The sequence below is a fragment of the Artemia franciscana genome, chromosome 21, assembly GCF_032884065.1.
Source record: "Artemia franciscana chromosome 21, ASM3288406v1, whole genome shotgun sequence".
Lineage (NCBI taxonomy): Eukaryota > Metazoa > Arthropoda > Branchiopoda > Anostraca > Artemiidae > Artemia > Artemia franciscana.
In genome coordinates this window covers 17,241,030-17,263,195 of record NC_088883.1, presented here as the reverse complement: position 1 = coordinate 17,263,195, position 22,166 = coordinate 17,241,030, and the positions used below count along the sequence as shown (strand labels likewise).

At 35.7% G+C, this 22,166-nt stretch overlaps 1 protein-coding gene across 2 annotated transcripts in view; it reads left to right on the top strand.

Annotated features, from left to right (window-relative positions):
- Window positions 1-22,166, top strand: part of LOC136040879 (pumilio homolog 2-like) — a 199,080-nt gene that overhangs the window by 142,724 nt on the left and 34,190 nt on the right. For both annotated transcript variants that reach the window (XM_065725279.1, XM_065725280.1), the window contains 2 exons: window positions 8,343-8,477; window positions 19,556-19,672. In XM_065725279.1, the coding sequence (XP_065581351.1) occupies window positions 8,343-8,477; window positions 19,556-19,672 (252 nt within the window). The remainder of the gene's footprint in view (window positions 1-8,342; window positions 8,478-19,555; window positions 19,673-22,166) is intronic.

Here is a 22,166-nt window from a genome sequence, read left to right as displayed (position 1 = left end):
AATGATATTAAATGTGCCTCTTAAACTTTAAAAGTTCTCTCATTGCTAAAGAAATTAGAGTTTATCCTTTGCTCCTTTCTAAGTGATGACGTTAGAAACTTGACTTACGGCAAAAAAGTCAACTTTTGAACTAAGACAGATAGATTGATTTTTTTTTTTTTTTTTCGACGGCAGTCGATAGCTCTTGATGAGCTGATCAAAGTATATGTCATCCATTTTTTGGTAGAAAAATTCCTTTATGAGATGTACCAGTTTGAAAGTTTAAAGGGGTTGACAACTTCAGTAATAAGGTACACACTGAAACCAAAAATAGGCCGATACCAATTTTGAGACATATAGGGGAGTTTTAAGCAACAGTCGGCTGTTAGCTCATAATCATCTTCGGCAATGAAGGGTTCGCAACTTTTGCTAGTTGGTGTACCTATTATTTGTTTCCGGTGTATTTGATGGTAAGACCAATTTGGTTCCAGTGGTAAGACATGTAGGGGACTTGTTTATTTTAAGATCCTTACAGATTAACAACTTCAGCGTTTAATCGAAGCGAGGAAACAATACCAAAGTGTTGCTCTCGCAACACTTTGCTCGGCAAAGCCGAACAAACGTTGCCGCAACACCTCACGTTGCCCATGCAACGTAGATCTAATTAAACTTATGATAAACCCTAATGATCAAATTTATTATTTCGTTGTTCTGGTCACTACAATGGCACTTAATTTCAGAAAATGTAGAATCAATACCAAAGTGTTGCTCTCGCAACACTTTGCTCGGCAAAGCCGAACAAACATAGCCGCAACACCTCACGTTGCCCATGCAACGTAGATCTACTTAAACATATGATAAACCCTAATGATCAAATTCATTATTTCGCTTTTCTGGTAGCTACAATGGCACTTAATTTCAGAAATGTAGAACCAAACATATTATAAGCGACAACTAACTTCTCCTTTTATTGGAATTATCAAAGTTCTGACGGAGTATTTTTGTTTAAAGAATAATTTAACAATTTTTGAAGGTGCTTCTATTCGGAATTTAAACATCTGCGCTTGTTTCAAAGTCAATTATTGAAAATGATTCTGTTCAAAGTTAGACATTTGCTCTTCTTTCAAAGTGATTTTATTACAGCAACAAAGATATGTCTTGTTCCCCACTGATAAAATGTCCACTATCGTTTGAATGCATCTCTTATTCCCCATTGATAAAATGTCCGCTGTCGTTTGACTTGGATAACCGTTAACTTTTATTTACTCGCAGTGCCCCAGGTTTAAGGTGATCCTTAAACCTGGATCACCTCAACTATAAAGATAATCGCAGCAGTAGTATATTACCAACGTTCTAAATTTAGCATCATGTTAGAAATCAGACTGGCTTGCTGAGATTCTTTGTCCATAAATTGTTAAATACGCACATCCACGTCTTGAATGTATTCTAAATGTAAAGTAATCTAACCATTGACATTTTTCAGGACTATAAATTTTTTTCTGGTTCTATAAATAGATCCATTCGTATTACTTGAGTAAATTGCCAAGACTGATATCGTTGTTCAGATTTATGTGCGACTGGCTAAAAAGTCCCGCTTTTTGCAAGCCAAAAAGTTTGGCTTTGGGGTTTGTATTGACCCCTCCTCTTCCTTAAGCCTTAAGCCACTGCTAACAAATGACTCGGACTGTCGGCACTCGCAATGGTACTTTCGTATTTTCTATTAAAAACATTTAATCTATTTAAAACATTTCTGTTAAAAACATTTATATATATTAAAAACATTCTATTAAAACATTTAATCTATTTAAAACGTTTAAATTTAGTCATTGAGCTGCGAAACAGGTAACAGTCTACTTTAATGACATCTGTTCTATTTTGTTTATCAATCATAGATAGCAGGAAGCGGAGAATTTACCGATACCCGAGGCACCTAATTTTTAGACGCTTAGACGTTCTATTTTATTTTCATCTAGCCATTTGAAAAATTCAAACGAAAGATATTTATTTCATTTGCTTACAACTGGAATTGGAAGTGGGGGGGGGGGAGGAGAGCAAAAATAGTACTAAATAAAATAATGCTTATGGGACTAATTTTCAGTTAAATGGCGAGAAGAAAATCTCAATGTAAATTTCTCAGCGTACAGTTCATATGGTTTGGTTGCTTTCTATTACCATATCCAACTTGTGATGTGTAAATCGAAACAATACTACCATCTTAAAAAAAGAAGAAAAATTAGGTGTAGTCGGAATGAAACTGCTTGTAGAACCTGTCCAAAACAGTGGGGATTAGTACATTAAAGGTTGGTTCATTTGAATTGGCAATATTTGCATGTGCGTACACAATTTATGGCCACATAAATAGCACCTTTTTTTTAGTTACGGACATTTTTATCTATTTTAGTTCGGACAAGCTCCATTATGATGGCAATTTTTATGGGGGGAATTTTAAGTCAACAATTATGAGCTGAATCAGGGCAGTCATCATTGGATAAATGGAATTTATAATTGGGTAAAACCAATTGTGGATGGCATTTCATCCATCATTGGATGAAATCAGGTATCCTGTTAAAACAGAGCCCCATAGGGGGAATGGGCAATGGGACCTAAATGACTCCACCCAGTTTGTTGGTGGAAATGGTAACACAGAAAGTATCCTATTCTATCGAAACCTCAAATTTACCTGGGTGCATAATCTTTTAGTCACTCTGAAAACATCCGTCTGCTACCTGCTTCATTATGAAAACTAGCAGAGAATGTGTGTATAATGGTTGTGTATATGAGGGGGATAGCTGCCGTCCTGTTTTAGTTTGATTGGTACTTTTCAGTATCAATCTAGAGTGAAACTATTATTTTAAAACGAAGGCTTCACTTTACCTCAAACTTTACCTCAAATTTTGAGCTATATTGCCCTTTTCAGGGTTGAAGCGAGTCGGGGGGCAAACTGAAACCTCTTCAACTCCATGCGTCTGTAGAATAGCGTTCGATAAAAATTTCAAAATCTCAATTCTTCTTTGAACCGTCGAAAGTTCCAATATAATTCTCATCAAGTGATAAGTGCAGTCTAGGGTAGGGATCTTAAACTATAAAAATAGCCCATGTATCATTAGTAAATTTTAGCAAAATCTACGTTTAATCCACAGTGTAGTTATCAAGTCTGACAGTATTTTCAGTCTGTGTGCCTAGAGGCGGTTCAAGTATGTTCAAGTTGTTCAATATATGTATATTTAACAAATGGTGTGTGATGTCAATAAATTTAATTTTCAATAGGTCACTGGCTTACTAGTTACAAATCTAAAGCTAGTATTGTAATAAAGAAGTAAAAATCAGAATACTTCTAGCACGTATTTAAAAAAGGATGAAGAGGCTACAACTTGTAGAAATCCGAGTCATGCAAAGATTTTGAATATGAATAATTGGAGGAATTGGACTTTGTCTCTTCAGAGCCCTGCGCCTCCAACTTTGAACATATACACATATTGTACCTCTTTAGATTCAAGGGCCGAAGATTAAATCCAGGAATTACTCAGGGAAGTGCCCTAAATTTTAAATCGTTAGTCTTTGAAAACACTAAAGTAGTAGAATGACTGTCCTAAATCAAAACACTTCAAGTCTGTATATTACAAATGGTATATATTAAAAGGAACAGTGGTCTTGTTTAACCAAGTTCTAATCAGAGTCATGTAAAGGACTTATGCTATATTTGGGCAATTAAAACAATTAGACTCAGATTATGCAGATAATTCAAGTTTTCTAGCTTAAAATGAATTTTTCTATTGTCCAAGAGTTCAGGGTGTGAGATTAGGTTTGAAAAGTAATGTTAAGCTACTCGGTTACTTAAGTATTCAATAAATGAGGAAGAAGATGTTATGCCAGGTAACGAGAAGATGGATCGAGTGGATACCTTTACTTACATAGATTGCATTATTAGTAAATTTTGGTTGCATTGAATATGTCAAAAGTAGAATGGCCAAGACACATGCTTTTCGTTCGCATTTGGAATAATAGGAAGACAAGTCTTCGATTGCGATTAGGATGCTAAGCACAGCTTTGAAACACGAGTGCCTTCATAGTTTGAGGGAAAATATGCAAGGTGTTTTCCAGAGGAATTGTCGAAGGATACCTAAAGGCACGTATTTGAATTACTGTGCATTAAACATTAACCTTCAGGAAAAATCTGGTTCTATCACACAAAGCTATAATGAAAGAAAGAATAAGATGGTTAGATTGTGCTTTATGTGTGAAGGATAATGGTTGGTTAAGATTGTGCTTTCAGCAATCCATTTGGATGTAAGTAAAAAAGCAAGACATCCATGAATGGGATGATGAGAGCCCACAAGAAAGGATATATAGGAACTAAGATGCTCATGGAAGTGGGTTAAGAATGAAGCCCTGGAAAGATTAAAAAGGAATTGGAGGGGGTCCAGCTGTGTTGGTGCTGCGATTAATATTGCAATAAAAGGATTTGGCGACATTCGGTTCTTGTATTTAATACGATTCTGTTTCTTTCATATTGGTTTCCAGTAATCTCTACTTTTCTTGTTTTAACTAAGAAATATTGTGCGAAATTTCATGCATGCAAATTGTCAAGATTTAGAGATTGGATTTTAATTTATTTTGTTTTTATTTTTTCAAACTAATACACCACTCCAAGGGGCATACAAGTTTACATAGTATCTCAGTATTCCAAATAAAAGATGAATCCAACCATAGAAGTAGTTGGAAACATAAGGTTTTAAAAATTTTCTTGGTCCATTTATTGGATTGACATCATCTGATGCGTAGGGCCTTGAATTTTATGCAAATTTATGGCCGTAAAAGTTCAATAATGAAGTAATGTTCTTAGTAATGTTCACATGTATGCTTGGCTATCGTGTCACATGTATGCTTGACATAAATGTCTAGGCATAATTATAACCTACCATATCATAATGCACCTCTTGTTTTATATGCAGCCCTGATTGGTATTAAATAAAAAAACTAGTTTTTTTTTTAAACTGGAAGTAAGCAGCGACATTAAAACTTGGAAACGAGCAGAAATTATTCCGTATATGAAAGGGGCTGTCCACCCTCCTCAATGCCCCGCTTTTTACGCTAAAGTTTGACTCTTTCTCACAACTCTACTTTTTAAAACAATAAAAAACTTTAGCGTAATGAGTGGGGTATTGAGGAGGGGACAGCGGAGGTTATTGAAGAGGAGGTTAAGTGAGAGGATCATTCCATGGAAGAATTAATCATGGGGGAAGAGAATTTCCATGAAGGGGGCGCTGGATTTTCCGGTATTATTTAAAATGAAAATGAGAAATTAAATAAAAAACAAGTTTTTTCAGTTAAAAGTAAGGAGCAACATTAAAACTTAAAATGAACAGAAATTATTACATGTATGAGGGGGTTCGTCCCCTCCTCAATGCCTCGCTTTTTATGCTAAAGTATTTTTGGTGATTTCAAAATAACTATTCATTCTAATTAATCGGCCTTTGTGGTTCAGGAGCCATTCTTAAAGAATTGGAGCAAAATTCGAACTTTAGTGTAAAGAGCGAGGTATTGACGAGGGGAGGACGACCCCCCCCCCCATATACGTAATAAAAATATTCGAATATAGAAGTTCGTTACGTAAGTTAATTTGTAAGTTACGTATATTTATTACTAATAAAACGTTCGTAAATAAAGTTAAAAGTTCTAGTGGCCTTTTTAAGTAACCAAAAAAAATGGAGGGGAATTAGGCTCCCTCCCCTGTCCCTTTTTTCCTCAAAATCGTCCGATCAAAGCTTTGAAACAACTTTTTTTTAACAAAAAATAAGGAGCCACATTAAAACTTAAAACGAACAGAAATTATTCCGTATATGAAAGGGACTGTCCCCCTCCTCAACGCCACGCTCTTTACGCTAAAGTTTGACTCTTTCTCACAACTCTACTTTTTTTTAAAATAAAAAATTTTGGCGTAAAGTGCGGGGCGTTGAGTAGGGATCAGTCCCTTTCATATGCGTAGTAATTTCTGTTCGTTTTAAGTTTTAATTTCGCTCCTTACTTTCAGTTAAAAAAACTAGTTTTTTTATTTACGTTGAAAAGAGTCTAAAATAGAAAAAAAGGAGTTTGATGAAATATACGAGATGTCATCATAAGACGTTTTCGAGAGGACATGTTTCCCAATCTGTCTATCGTCCGACCAGCCAGTTTGTTTTAACGAAGCTATTTTTAACTTCTAAGTTAGTCTAAGGTGGGTATTTTTTACCTGCGAGTAACAAGGAATGCTAACGTTTCTCTTTTGCTGCAATAAAGGAGTTGGCAGCCCTTTATGGTATTTGTGGGTATGATGATCTTCCTAGTACCGAGTGTCACTGAAAGTTCCAAAAAAGCAATAAAACATAATTGATTATTATAGTTTACCATCGCATTAAAGAGTTTTGGAGCTTATCGTGGATATATCCATGGGTGGGAGATTTGTTCGCTACTTCCAATGTTGGCACAAGAATGAAAAAGGACCCAAACCTGCTTTGCCGTCACTTGGAAGTTAAGTAGTGACGGTTCTGGTCTCTCTTGCGCCCGAGGCTAAATCTTGATTTGCGGCCCCCCTTGTCTCCCAAAACCTTTCAGGCCAAATTTTGAAAAAGTTGTCTACTATTACCAAAATTCTCATTTATTAATAAAATTTGAAAACAAAATATTACGAAAAAAAAACTTAAAATTAAATGGTTACAATACATAAGAGGGGTTAACCATGTGGTTCCCTCAAAAATTATAGCTACACAAATTGCCTATAATATTGTGTTATCTGTTGTTTAGGAACGATAATAATAACGAATAATTAAATATTGTTAATGATGATTGACTTCTTGATCACAGAAGTTCGAAACCAGGAGTGTTGATTACCTACCGCCATCTGAATTGTACCTATTCAAAAATATTGTACTAGTAGATGCCGCACTACAATCAAAAACTGTGCTAAGCATACAAAATGCTTTTAAATAGATTTGTAGAAAGTCATTCTATTTTCCTCCTGAATAGAACACAACCAGCTTGATCTATCATTACTTGCGATATTCTTATACCTCAAGTTTTCGCTGAAAATGGATTTTTGAGATGTTGTTTGTTTGAAAGACTTTTTTCTGTAATATGCTTTTTAGGCTTAGAATTGAACACCATGCCTTGTTAAAATCAGAAATAGCTCATTCAATTTGGTATATGATTGCTAGTAAACCAAAGCGTCTGTTGTGTGGTTACAGAAATAACTTCATTAAAATTGCTAAAAACTATCCTGTGTGTAAGAATGACAAAAATATGTGTTACACAGTAAGTTTTATTGCATTATGAAACTAATTTATTTGTCTTTTTGGACATATCCTTATTCTTTTCACTAAAATTCAACGAATAATAATGAAATTTCGTAGTTTCAGTGTTTGCCTAAATGCTCTTTTTCAGTAGGAGAAAAATTTTAAAAACCTCAATTGCTTTTTTTCTGAAATTAGTTTCGTTGATTTTTTTTTCGCATAGTATACACACTGTTTTCTATATTGGCCTATCCTTGCGATAAGGGGACATACAAAACTATAATTTAAAAAGGATATAAGAAGCAAGAAGTTTGGATGCTGTTTTCCGCAGGAATGGCTTAACTGTAAAACCAAAAGCTATTTTTATAGTGTTTTGAAAAAGGCTATGACACGCAAAAAGAATGAAGAGAATATTAAAAGTATCATAGCACGTAAAATCTTCCGTCTAGCTTTCTTTGCTCTGCTAGATAATTTTGTATGCGACAAATGATCTACGTGTTTTTGTTTGTTTTTTTAGAGACGAATGGAAAAACGATATGGCCAAGAAAAAATTAAAAACCCTATTCTTGGGAATGGAATTGCCTAAATTAGATTGAAAACCTTGAAAAGTTGCACAGAGTGCACAAAAAAAAAGGAACAAGCAATAGTATAATTCCTTTGGAAATCAGCAAGTACTGAGTTGGTTCTGTTTTTAACAGAGTCAATTAAAATAATTTATACGGTTGGAACCGTTCAAACGGTTCAATACCCGCTGTACAAAAAGTAGGGTAGCAAAGTAGCAATGCTACTTGGCAGTTTTTAAGTTTGTTGGCAGATTTTGTTTGAAAGTAATATTTTTACATATAAAAATACTCTTTGCTCAAAGAAAAGCTGTCAAAACACAAGTTGTGCTGCTAAAGTCTTGGCAGCTTTTGGGATTCTGTCGAATTCTGCCACTGTCAGCTTTGGAACTTTTTCCATACCTGTTCAGTACGAAAATTTAACTTAAAAATGTAGGGAAGATGGTTCAGTTTTGGTTTATCTGTCCCCTGCACTGATGAATGGGTTGATATTATACTTACCAAAGACACTACGTAATTAGTTTTACTTTTCTTCTAGGTCTACAGTCTTCGCAAATAGGTAGTCCGTTCGGAAATGCTGCTGCAGGCTTAATGCAAAATAATAGTTTGGGATTTGGTGGTAATAATTTAGGAGGACCCGTTGGAGGCTCCCCTTCGTTAAGCGCACTTTCTGGTAAGAAATAATGTTATATTTTGTTGACATATTTTAGCCCTGTTAATTTCTCTTGTAAAAAAAAAGAGGAAGAAGAATAAATTGCAGATACCTTGAAATGGTGTCGTATATAGTCATTCAAAATAAATAAAAAAAGGTACCTTATTCAAACATATCGTTTCCACCCTTCCCTAACTTCAGTTTACTTAAGTTTCTTCCCTTCTTCTTGGGTCTCTTTTAATCCAATAATAGTTCAGATTATTTTTTGATCATTATCATTGTTCACTTTAGGACACACTTTATCGACTTGAAGATGCCCTAAAAAGTGGAATTGATGTCATAGCTGCACTGATTCACGTTTTAGTCCAATTAGGCTAAAAAAAAAGAACAAATAAAAAAATGGTGATATTTTGAAAAGGTACCATACATATAGTCATTAAAGATAGAGAAAAATACCTTTCAAATAGATTGTTTTAGTACCAAGTTCATTTGTGAAGTCTGCTAGGGTTTCATTAAGTCTGGATTTCTTAAGTTTCTTTCTTACCTTCTTCTTGGTTCTGTTTAAAGCAATACTAGTTTTAACTTTAGGTTATTCTAATCGTTCCCTTTAGGACATTTTTTGTCCGCTTGAAAATCTCCGAGAAAATAAACTAACGTCGTAGTTGTATTGAATTTACTGTGACATTAAAAAAGTGATAAAAAAAAAAAAAACAAAAATGTGTCCTCAATACAACCAGTATCAAATGTGAAGTCATAGACTGTTAACTATATATATCTTGTCCACTTGAAAATCCCCGAGAAAAAAATAACTAACGTTGTAGTTGTTTTGAATTTACCGTGACATTAAAAAAATGATAAAACAGGGAAACAAAAATGTGTCCTCAGTGCAACCAGTATCATATCTGCAGTCATAGATTGTTAACTGTATATATCTTGTCCACTTGAAAATCCCCGAGAAAAAAAACTAACGTCGTAGTTGTATTGAATTTACTGTGACATTAAAAAAGTGATAAAAAAAAAAAAACAGAAAACAAAATGTGTCCTCGGTACAACCAGTACCATATCTGCAGTCATAAATTTTTAAGTACATATATCTCAAATGACGCCTATTTCAATAGGTTGACGGTTAATGTTTGCATGTCATTGCTGTTTTGCCTATTCATTTAATGAAAGTATTGTGGATAATAACATATCATGATTGTATACTGCAAGGTGATAAAGGATGCTTTACAAATGATTTAGCAAACATTACGAGGTCCCTCTTTCTCCTGTCAGCACACAGGGGAGATAGGTTGGGATTCTCCTTGGAAGCATGACCCATATGCCTCTGTGCGAGACTTGATAGGAAAATAAATACATAGTCAAGCTCTTGGTTCCAATCCTTTTTTCTTATTTTTTAACAGGATTCATGGTGTTAGTCATACCTGCGCTTTTTCTAGTCTCATTAATTATCCTATTAATTTCAATTTACCATGTAACCGGTTGAAAACCCTCTTAAAGAATGTTAAAGATGGCTCTCGGGGGACTACTTCAGTTGGGACCTCGTTTCATGTTCGAACTGATTGCCTAATAAAGGTTTTCAAAGATATTCCTTTTTACATTTTTTCTGATGACAATCAGTGCGAATGATGTGACGCGGAACTGTTCTTGGCGCTTCAGTTTTCGTATGGATCTTATTCGACTATGTCAGGTTGAGGTTCGAACAGAAACTTTAACAATATCCTCATAAGTGACATGTCAAGACGCTTTTGAAGCTTTTGAAAGAACATAGCAGGGTTGTGGCCAGCGTCTGATGCCCCTGTTCATTGATTGGAACTATTTGAGTCATTGGTGTCCCAGGAAAAAGAGAAGCAGTATAATCAATGATATGAGTGCTGCAGGATCTGTACAATGGTAGAGTAGAACGATACGAAAGAAGGTTCACAGCGTACAATAGCTCCCAGTTTTCTAGTACGTGATGATCTCGTGTACTCAAGTGACAAGGACTAAGAGAGAACAGACAAATATACAACCGTAGATGATCTCAGGACTGACACTAAGAGGTTCACCTCAAAAACAAATTATCGGTAAAGCCCCACTTGCCTTACACCAGTTATAAGGAGTTCATTTATCTTTTTCTGTGGAAATTATCCATCCACTCGTCTTAACCTTTATCCTCTAAGGATCAGAATAATGCTCCTAATAGATCGTACCACGATCACTATTTTTATGAATTTTGATGTGTGTCGTGAACCGTCAGTGAAAACATGAATTGTATTCATTAGATTGCTGCCTAAATCGTCTACGAACAAGAGGAAAAGGGTCGTCCCAAGTATACTTCCCATTACACTTAGGCCTACTATTAGATAGACATAATGTTTAGTGTTTTCTCTCTCAAGTCCCGCTGCCTACGTGGCAATTAGATCGACTACTATTAGGTAGAATAATGTCAAGTGTTTTCTCCCTCAAGCTGCCTATGTGACAATTAGATCGATTATTCCACGAACTAAAACGGCTTGTTCAGAATACTTTCAAAATATTTTTCCTATTTCGTGTAGTAGCCCTCTTGATGTCATTATCATTATTACATCATCACCATACGTTCAAGACAATCGATTGAATTTTACTACAATTACCCGTCATTTTTCGTTTTTATGGCACTTGGTATTAACCAAGTGACATATAGCAATCGCAAATTCTGTCGGTCTGTCTGTCGGTCCCGGTTTTACTACTTTAGGCACTTGCAGGTAAGCTAGGACGATGAAATTTGGTAGGCGTATCAGGGACCGGACCAGATAAAATTAGAAATAATCGTTTTTCCCGATTTGACCATCTGGGGGGGGGGGAGTGGGGGCTGGTTAATTTGGAAAAAATAGAAAAAAATGAAGTATTTTTAACTTACGAACGGGTGATCGGATTGTAGTGAAATTTGATGTTTGGAAGGACATTGTGTCTCAGAGCTCTTATTTTAAATCCTGACCTGATCTGGTGACTTTGGGGGGGGGGGAGGAGGAAACCTAAAGTCTTGGAAAACACTTAGAGTGGAGGGATTTGGTGGGAAAAATAAGCACAAGTCCTAGATACATGATTGGCATGACTGGAACGGATCTGCTCTCTTTGGGGTAGTTGGGGGAGGGTTAATTCTGAAAAATCAGAAAAAAATGAGGTATGTATAACTTACGAACGGGTGATCGGATCTCAATGAAATTTGATATTTAGAAGGATATCGTGTCTCAAAGCTCTTATTTTAAATCCCCACCGGATCTGGTGACATTGGGGGAGTTTGTGGGAACCTAAAATCATGGAAAACGCTTAGAGTGGAGGGATCGGGATGAAACTTGGTGGGAAAAATAAGGAGCAATCTTAAACACGTGGTTGATATATTTGGAACGGATCCGCTCTATTTGGGGGAATCGGGGGGGGGGGGGTTAATACTGCTAAATTAGAAAAAATGACGTATTTTTATCTTACGAAGGAGTGATTGGATCTTCATGAAACTTCATATTTAGAAGGACCTCGTAACTCAGATCTCGTATGTTAAATCTCAATCGGATCCAGCGTTATTGGGGGGGGGGCAGAAATCTTAGAAAATACTTAAAGCGGAGAGATCAGGATGAAACTGGATGGGAAGAATAAAAACAAGTCTAAGATACGCGACTGACATAACCGGACCGGATCCCCTCTCTTTCTTGGAGTGGGGGGGGGGGGGCTAATTCGGAAAATGAGGTATTTGTAACTTACGAACGGGTGATCAGATCTTAATGAAATTTGACATTTAGAAGGACCTTGTGCTTTAAAGCTCTTATTTTAAATTCCGACCAGATCCTGTGACATTGGGGAGAATTGGAGGGGAAACCGGAATTCTTGGAAAACGTGAAAATTGGGGTATTTTTATCTTACGAATAGGTGATCGGATCTTAATGAAACTTGATATATAGAAGGATCTTATGTCTCAGATGCTACATTTTCGACTCAAATTGGATCCGGGGATATAGAGGGTTGGAGGAGGGAAACAGAAATCTTGGAAAACGCTTAGAGTGGAGAGATCGGATGAAAACTTGATGAGAAGAATAAGTACAAGTTCTAGATACGTGATTGACATAATTGCAACGGATCCGTTCTCTTTGAAGGAGTTGGGGGAGGGGTTTAATTTGGAAAATTAGAAAATTGAGACATTTTTAACTTAAGAACGGGTGACCGAATCTTAGTGAAATTTGATATTTAGAAGGAATTCATGTCTCAGAGCTCTTATTTCAAATCCCGACCGGATCTGTTGACGTTGGGGGGAGTTTGAGGAGGAAACTGGAAATCTTGGAAAACACTTAGAGTGGAGGAATCGGGATGAAGCTTGGTTTATAGAATAAGCAATTGTCGTAGATACGTGATTGACATAAACGCACTGTTTTCGTTCTCTTTGGGGGATTTGGGGGGAGGGATTCAGTGCTTTGGCGAGTTTGGTGCTTCTGGATGTGCTAGGACGATAAAAATTGGTAGGCGTGTCAGGGAGCTGCACAAATTGACTTGATAGTCGTTTCCCCAGATTCGACCATCTGGGGGGCTAAAGGGAGAGGAAAAATTAGAAAAAACGAGGAATTTATAACTTACGAGTGGGTGATCGGATCTTAATGAATTTTGATATTTAGAAGGACATCGTGACTCAGAGCTCTTATTTAAAAATCCTGACCGGCATTAAGCCTCTGATTTTCCTTTTAAATCAATTTATTGATTCTTAGAATTTTGTTAGAGCTCATACCATATGAGCTCTTGGCTCTTAGCTCTTCTGGCCTCGTCACAAGTACCATATGAGCTCTTGGCCCTTGTTTATTTAATGGATTTTCTAGCAGTTTTGACCTACACATTTTTTTCTTGCACTGTGTCCTCCTTGACGAAAAAGTGCAAAAGCTCTTTGACGTTTAACCAGAAGATACATATTGTATGTCCAGCACTTAAAGCGGCTTATTTCCTGATCTTGGCAGATAGGTTGTTTTGGTACTATCTGCTAGGGCTCGGAATACCATCTATGTAACGTGGTAGTTTAGTATCTATTCCACTAAACACGACTACTACTAACAACTCCCCGTAGCAGTAAATACTTTTATACAAAGGAGGGAAGATGATAGCTCCCTGTCTAAAGCTTATATGTGCAATAATCAACACAACAGCCCTATTAATTGGAATATCCTACTCGGAAAATTTAAATTGTATTTTTACGGTATAGACCTCTACGTGCTATTAAACAAAAAAAAAAAAACAAGTTTTTTTTAATGAAAGTAAGGAACGACATTAAAACTTAAAACGAATAGAAATTACTCCTCAACGCCCCGCTTTTTACGCTAAAGTTTGACTCTTTCTCTTAACTCTACATTTTAAAACAGTAAAAAACTTCAGCGTAAAGAGCGGGGCGTTGAGGAGGGAAAGCCCCTTTCATGTACGGAGTAATTTCTGTTCTTTTTAAGTTTTAATGTCGCTCCTTACTTTCATTTAAAAAAAACTTGTTTTTTTGTTTAATTTCTGGACGTTTTTGAATTAATGCATTTATTGATCTTTGCTCTCCGCGCATAAATAATTAAAATAAAATTTGCATCTTATTTTTTTGGGGGTAAATGGCTTTTTCATCGTTTTAATCGGAAGATTTTGAGAAAAAAGGAGCGAGAGAGGAGGCCTAGTTGCCCACCAATTGTTTGATAACTTAAAAAGGCAACTATAACTTTTAATTTTTTACGAACGTTTTCATAAGTAAAAAATATACGTAACTCACGAATTAACTTACGTAGCGGACTTCTATATTCGTATGTTTTTATTGCGTATATGAGGGGGCTCAACCCTCGTCGATACCTCGCTCTTTACACTAGAGCTTAAATTTTGTCCCAATTCCTTAAGAATGACCCCTGTATCACAAAGGCCGTAGAATAAATAGTTGAAATTACTAAAAATACTTTAGCGTAAAGAGCGAGGTATTAAGAGGAGGTAAACCCCAAATATGCGTAATAATTTCTGTTCATTTTAAGTTTTAATGCTGCTCCTCACTTTCAGTAGAAAAAACTTTTCATATTAATTTTTTCATTGTTTTTTTTTTAATAATGCTAGAAAATCCTGCACCCCCTACATTGAAAGTTTTTTCCCTCATGAGAAGTTCCTCCATTGAAAGATCCTCCCATGTACCCCCCCCCCCTCAACTCTCCCCCCAAACCAAAAAAATCCCCCTGAAAACGTCTGTACACTTCCCAGTAACCATTACTATATGTAAACACAGGTCAAAGTTTGTAACTTGCAGTCCCTCCCATGGGGACTGCGGGGGAGTAAGTCGTCCCCAAAGACATAGTTATTAGGTTTTTCGACTATGGTGAATAAAATGGCTATCTCAGAATTTTGATCCGGTGACTTTGGGGGGAAAATGAGCGTGGGAGGGGGCCTAGGTGCCCTCCAATTTTTTGGTCACTTAAAAAGGGCACTAGAACTTTTAATTTCCGTTAAAATGAGCCCTTTCGCGACATTCTAGGACCACTGAGTCGATACGATCACCCCTGAAAAAAAAAAACAAAAAACAAATAAAAACGCATCCGTGATTTGTCTTATGGAAAAAAAAATATGCTAAATTCCACATTGTTTTAGATAGGGGCTTGAAACTTCTACAAGAAGGTACTTTATACGCTGAATCTGGTGGTGTGATTTTCGTTAAGATCGTATGACTTTTAGGGGGTATTTCCCCCTATTTTCTAAAATGCGGCAAATTTTCTCAGGCTCATAACTTTTGACGGGTAAGACTAATCTTGATGAGACTTGTATATTTAAAATCAGCATTAAAATGCGATTCTTTTGATGTAACTATTGGCATCAAAATTCCATTTTTTAGAGTTTTGGTTACTATTGAGCCGGGTCGCTCCTTACTACAGTTCGTTACCACGAACTGTTTGATGAAAAGAGACCTCACAGAATATGCTGACGAGCCCAGAAGCAGCTGCAGATGTATGTCAGAGTAGAAAGTTGTCTAAGCATCATATACGGTTAATACAAGCTTTTCATCAGTCAATCAGCAGGTCTGCAAATAGTAATTGCACATGATTTCTGCTCGTGCCTACTTTCAGCTCTAACTGACACTTGGGTTGGGAATGGAACATGACATTTGCATCATCAGCGATAAGCACCTCCATGAATCACAAAATAAATTTCTGGATATCTGCATGAATTCGGAGTTTCCGGAGGGATGGGGAACGGGACGGATTCTCTGCGCAAAACAGTCATTTCTAAAGAATCAACTTAAAAAATAAAATCAATAAAAATGTTCTTTAGGACGGGCCTAGCTCACAATTTAAGTGTTATTTGGTCCTAATATGTAAAAGAAGAATGTTTTGTTTTCTGTATAATGTTTACGAAGTATTTTTGTAGTGGGATTAAACTATATTTTTTCCGGGGTTGGAGGGCTCGTTCATTGGTAATACAACCGTGGTACCAAAAGACATCCTCCCATGGGGTTTGCCTGATGACCTTTAGATGTTCTCATTTACTAGGTCCATAGTCTAGGGTTTCAATTTGGGGGGGGGGGATTCAAATTGGGTACCCCCTCTTTCTACGCTAATTATATAGGTTTATTGAGCATTCGCTGATAAGTTGTTATTAGACTAAGAGGAAGAAGTTGTTGATTATTGACGAATTTTCAGTAATTAACGATAATAAGTTGTGTTGTTTCAGGTTTCAATTTCACTCTTTAATCTCATTAGGTTTAGTTAGATGGCCCTGGTCCATTGTAATTACATTTAGAGAGTACAATCATTCACTACATTAGATTTTTTCACGGGTAAACAAGTCAGATTTCTCTTGAACGCGAAACTTGGCTTCACCTTTGTAATACTAACTTTTAAAGAATCTAATTTTAAATTAATTAATCCCAATACATGTATAAAACCAGTAATTAGTAGTATAACGATATTATTAGATGTGTTTAGAAATTACAAGTAGTTTTCAAAGTCTCGATTTGGTTTCAAGGGTATTTTGAGAAAGTTTCTGCCAAAATACGTATTCCAGGGTAATATACATTGGACCACTGATGGTAAATTAAATAGGAGGAGCTGTTTGTACGCGCCGATGATGTATTAGCCAAAAATTCTTGTGTTTGATTTTACTGTTATATATTTATGTATAGTTCCCTGATCGAAGTAGTCTTATAATTTTAAACCTCACATACAATATATCCATATTACGACCAATCCTATTTCCTCTGCCGTAAATTATAAGTCCCTCGCGTTTGCATGTAAGTAATGATGCCATAAAAAAAAAAAAAAAAAAAAAAAAAAAAAAAAAAAATGCCGTGAAAGTTTCTAATTCCAGCTGCTTTTATCTGGTTCTATATATAGATTTGTTTGTGTAATCTGTAAGAGACTGTCACGATTGATGGCCTTGTTTAGATTTAAATGCGATAATGTCATGCCGTGTGCCAAGGAAAATGTCGCTTATTTGAATGCAGTATTTTTTTTTAGGTTACCTCTGTAATACGATTCACTGATTATTACAACTTAACAATAGCGAGCACTTTGTTTTTTGTATGAAATGATTATGCTTGGCACTCAAAAAGAATAAAAGGCCAACTATTAATTCTTAGACCGGATTCAAGTTCTGACTTTTTTTCTTTTTACTGTTAATTGGATAAGTTTGTTTTGGAATTTGATGAAATTGATTCATATTTCGTCTGTTTTTAAGTAGTTCGTGGAAACGAACTGTAAGTAAGGATTTGACTTTACTCAATAGTAACCGAAATTGTAAAAAAAACAGAATTTGATTCCGATAGATATATAAAAAGAATTGGCTTTTAATGCTGATTCCAACCGACTTTTTTTCTTTTTACTGTTAATTGGATAAGTTTGTTTTGGAATTTGATGAAATTGATTCATATTTCATCTGTTTTTAAGTAGTTCGTGGAAACGAACTGTAAGTAAGGATTTGACTTTACTCAATAGTAACCGAAATTGTAAAAAAAAAACAGAATTTGATTCCGATAGATATATAAAAAGAATTGGCTTTTAATGCTGATTCCAACTATTATAAGATTCATTAAGTTTAGTTACCCACTCAAATGCTACGAGCCTGAGAAAAATCGCCTTATTTTCGAAAAAGGAGTAACACCCCAGGAAATTCAAGGAAACAATGAAAATAGAACCATCAGATTCAGTGTATCCGATAACCCTATTGTAGGGATTTCAAACCCCCCGTCAGCAAAAAAAGTTTTTTTTTTTCTTCAAAAAAAGATCACGGCTGTGTGTTTTTTTGGTTTTTTTTTCAGAGGTGATTGTATAACCAGTGGTCCTAGAAAATCGAGAATGGGCTCGTGTGAACGGAAATTAAAAGTTCTAGTACCTTTTTTTAAGTTACCAAAAAATTGGAGGGTAATTAGCCCCCCTTTGACGCGTTTCCGCCGAAATCGGCCGATCAAACTTTTGAAATAGCCGCTCTGTTAGGCATATTTGAAGAAGTCCAATAACTATGCCTTGAAAGAATTCCCATACGAAATTCTTTTATTTTTTTATTTTCTGTTTGTTCACTCAATTTTACATGTTGAGAACTGGGGAAATTACCCGAGGGAAATTTTCAGTGCGGGAAGATTTTTCCATGGGGGAGGGATTTTCCGCGGTAGAATTCTCCATAGGTAATTTTCTATTGGAGCAGCTTTGCATAGGCAGGTGGATTTCCGGGAAAATTTCCACAGATTGGGAAATTTCCGTTATGACGTGATAAACGATTAGAAATTAGTTCTTTTCAGCCCAAAGTAATTTTCTTTGGAGGGTGCAGGGTATTTAACGTGGAAAATACTTTTCACGGAGGAGTTTCGCGTGAGGGGAGGGAATCTTTCACTGGAGGGGAGCCAGATTTCCCGGCTTTATTTGGAAAATGATCAGATATTAAATTAAAAGATAATTTTTTTTCGACTGAAAGTAAGAAGCAATATTAAAACTTAAAACCAACTGAAATTCTTCCGTATATGACGGGGACTTTAGCCTAAAGAGTGAGGTATTGAGGAGGGGGCAGCCTTCATACGGAATAATTTTTGTTCGTTTTAAGTTGTAATGTTCCTCTTTACTTTCTGTTAAAACAAAACTTGTTTTTAATTTAATTCAAGATCAAAGGTCGGTCCTTCAGCATTAAAACACATTTCCTGTGAAAAAAAATCCCTTTAGGCTATCATTATCAGATGAGGAAATGATAGTAAATGTCGCGTTTTAAAGAAGGCTGGACGAAACTGTGGAACTCGCCGCTAGAAAGTTTACCCTTATTTACCTTGTCCTCAGAAAACCTAGCTTGCAAAAGTTTCCACGTAAAATTACCCCCAGCGATTTCACTTCCGATAAACTTGTGTACACCTTCGGGGTTATTCCTTTTGTAGAGATTGAAGAGACTCATATAGTCCAGTAATGAAGGCGTCTTAATAATAAAGAAGGGAAAGATACCAACTCGAAATTGCTGTGCTATGCTAAGCATTTGCTTTCTGGGGGCAACCGCATATGGGACGAATAGCAACCGCCTTGGACCGGTTTTTCACCAATCCTTCCCCCTCTCCTATCAGGAAGAACTTTCTGCAATTTATAATGAAACGCATTCACGGCACAGGTGTTCCTTTGGACCTAGTTTAATTGGAATAAATTGATTTTGACTTTCCTTGGGTCGATGTTTAAGGTGCCATGCTTCTCTAGGCCACTCTTCCAGAGGCAATTAGTTGGCGTAAGTTTTCCAGAGCTAGTTTATTAGGGTCAAGTTTTGCTTTGGTGACTTTCTTTATACGAAATAAAAATATACACAAATGAAGGCTTTGTAGGCGTAACCCATCGACATTGCAAGATTAATCCACATAATGCGGCAAATTGGAAACTTTTTTTTTTGTTCTTGATTTGAGTAGTGAATAAGCTCTGAATTTTTGGGGTGTGGGAAATAAACTTTGGCGAAGCAAGTTTAATTTGCAACACTCAGAGCGTTAGATTTCTGTGTTTCCAAATATGTATCGTATCTACTTTAATTGCGACATTATGTTTAGATTTAACAACCTTCTTCCCCCTATACGGACAAAATTTAAGCTGCAATTTTTGTTTTGAAGTTACTAAAATTGATACACAAATACATAGTCTGTGTCTTTTCAGGATTAACAGGGACAGTAGGACGACGTGACTCATTTGACAGAACGTCCGCGTTTTCACCTTCATTAGATTACAATCCAAATAACCAAAGAAAATGGCCACAAAATTATGGAGCACTTGGTTTGTACAGTTTTTATTTTTTTTTTTTTTTTTTTTTTTTTTTTTTTTTTTTTTTTTTTTTTTTTGTCTGTGTGTGTGTTTGTGTGTTCTTTAATTCAGACAGAGTATCCGATCCTGTTCTTGAGCTCTTATGTACTTACTGGGGATCGACTAATTACATGTACTCTATATTGAGTCGCTTGTCCATTTCTGGTTTGCCAATTTATTTAGATTTCTCTATCTCTATTCCTCTTTCAAAATATTGTTGTCGTTTTTAGATTTTTACCTTTCATCTTACGTTGTATACCGTCCATTACATAACTGACCAAAAAGCTTTGGATTTATTTTGTGTCATTCTCTCTTAGCTATTTAAAAACAGTAATATATTACTAACTCGTTATAATATCGGAAATAAAGCAAATTAATGGTAGAATCAACAAAAATAGTTAATAATTGTTACTTCTGTTAATAAACGAACTTATCTCGCTTTAATGATAAATATACGATACTGTGAATGTTCGAAATCTGGTTAATCTCGACATTCACCGGTGACTGTCCAAAATTCCTACTTCAGTCTTATGCAAGCTTTGATGGTAAAAGTTAGAGTTAGGTTAAATATCGGAAATGGGTTAAAACCTAACCTGTCATCATCAAACCTTGCATTAAACTGAAAAAGTTAACTGGGAACCCTGACTAAATCGAAGGAGAAAAAAGGTATTTCGGACATTCACCGGTGAATGTTGACATTCACCATTTTCGGACATTCACGGTAACTTACATATAACTTAAAATAGCGCATACCATCGTAGAGTACATCTCTCCTTGTCTTTAAAATACGTCGCATGTCTTTAAATACATTTGTAAATTCAGATAAGCTGGAAGATCTAAGTTTTTTTTTTCAAGCCGACCAAAACCAGTTAGCGTTTACTATGGCTATAAACTTCATCACCACATACTGCTAACTGAGTACACTTAATTTTAGGGATTGCTCCAGAGATAAGTCTTTCAATAGAAAAAAAACAAGATGCGACCTCTAGGTCGTAAAAGAAGGTATAAACATAGGTAATCAATTCAAAGCGATCTATTCTGTAATTCAGGTTCTTTGTGTCGCGCAATGTGGTTATGAAGTCCCATGATTTCACATCTGTTTGGCCACATTTGTATGCTAATTAAATTTTGATAAAATACGGTTATTCCGGTTTCATATTAGACAGGTGGCCTAGGAAAATCGCTCTTATCGCTTAATGACCCGTCGCTGCGAAATTTTGAGGGCTCTGCTGATTCTCCTCTTAACTGGTATTTTTGGAAGAAAGGTATTAATGAAACTTAATAAATATCAATAACGTTTTTTCATAAGATGACTTGCTCTGTAGAAGTTGTATTGAAATTAGCAAAATTTTTATCTTGAATATTGAATTATAAATGAATGTCTGCCTCTATGTCAATTGATCAAAAATTGGAGGGTAGCTATATAGTATATTCGCAGGATTTTTATGTCTTTATTGAATTGGATCGGGGAGGCAGGGTTGCATCCAGGATTTTTGTTCGGGGGGGGGGGTACACAGAAAACTTTGGATAGACACCAAAAATGTGTTTATATGCGTTTTTGTTACGTTTTTACGAGTTGGAAAAACATATTTAGGGGATTTGACCCCCCCCCCCCCCCGATCCTTTTGGAAATGGGCCTGCGGGACAGTAAAAAGAGTGAACATATAGAGGAAAAAACGGCATCTACTGCACTTTTACCAAACCTCACAAGGCATAAAATAAAACGAATAAATGAAAAAAAGGACAAATACTTGGAAAATCTTGATAAAAATTTATCATCACATGATGTAGGAGATTTTCTGAGTTGTCCATGTTTGCTAATGCTCGGGTATAAAAACTTTGAACGCATAATTTTGAAAAGGGTCGCTCAAACTGGCTTTATATAAGGCTCTAGTACTTTGAGACTATTATTTCTCGGGAGAAGGAGTGACGGGGTGTGAATTGCCCCAAAACCTTCAAAAAATGTTAAATTTTCAGTTGATATATTTTGTTTGTTACCTAAGCTAACGAGGTTTGTAACACCCTCCCCCCTCTCCGGTCAAACAAAAAGAAAAATCAGATATTTAAGTTAATTTTCGGACTAATCATGCTGGTGTACAATTTTTTTTTTTTTTTTTTTTTTTTTGTGGTTACAATCCTTTAATGTCACACAATCTCTATTATAAAGGCCATAATTTATTATTGATGAGATCAAAAGGAATTGAACACGTGTTAAATTATTGGCCATTGTAATCCCAAGAAAAACCCTTTGACGATACATCTATGTAATTAGAACACGTGTTTTGTGATTTAGGCCTTTCAGAAGCCAATCAGTTTATTTTATCTATTTTCGAATTTTTATGTCGAAGCCATTGATTGACTCTTAACTCTAAGCCGTCCTAAGGATGTTCCCTAAAATAAGAATCAATACCAAAAAATGAAAAAAAAATGTATCAAACTTTAAATCGCTTGTTATAAGCCCGTTTGA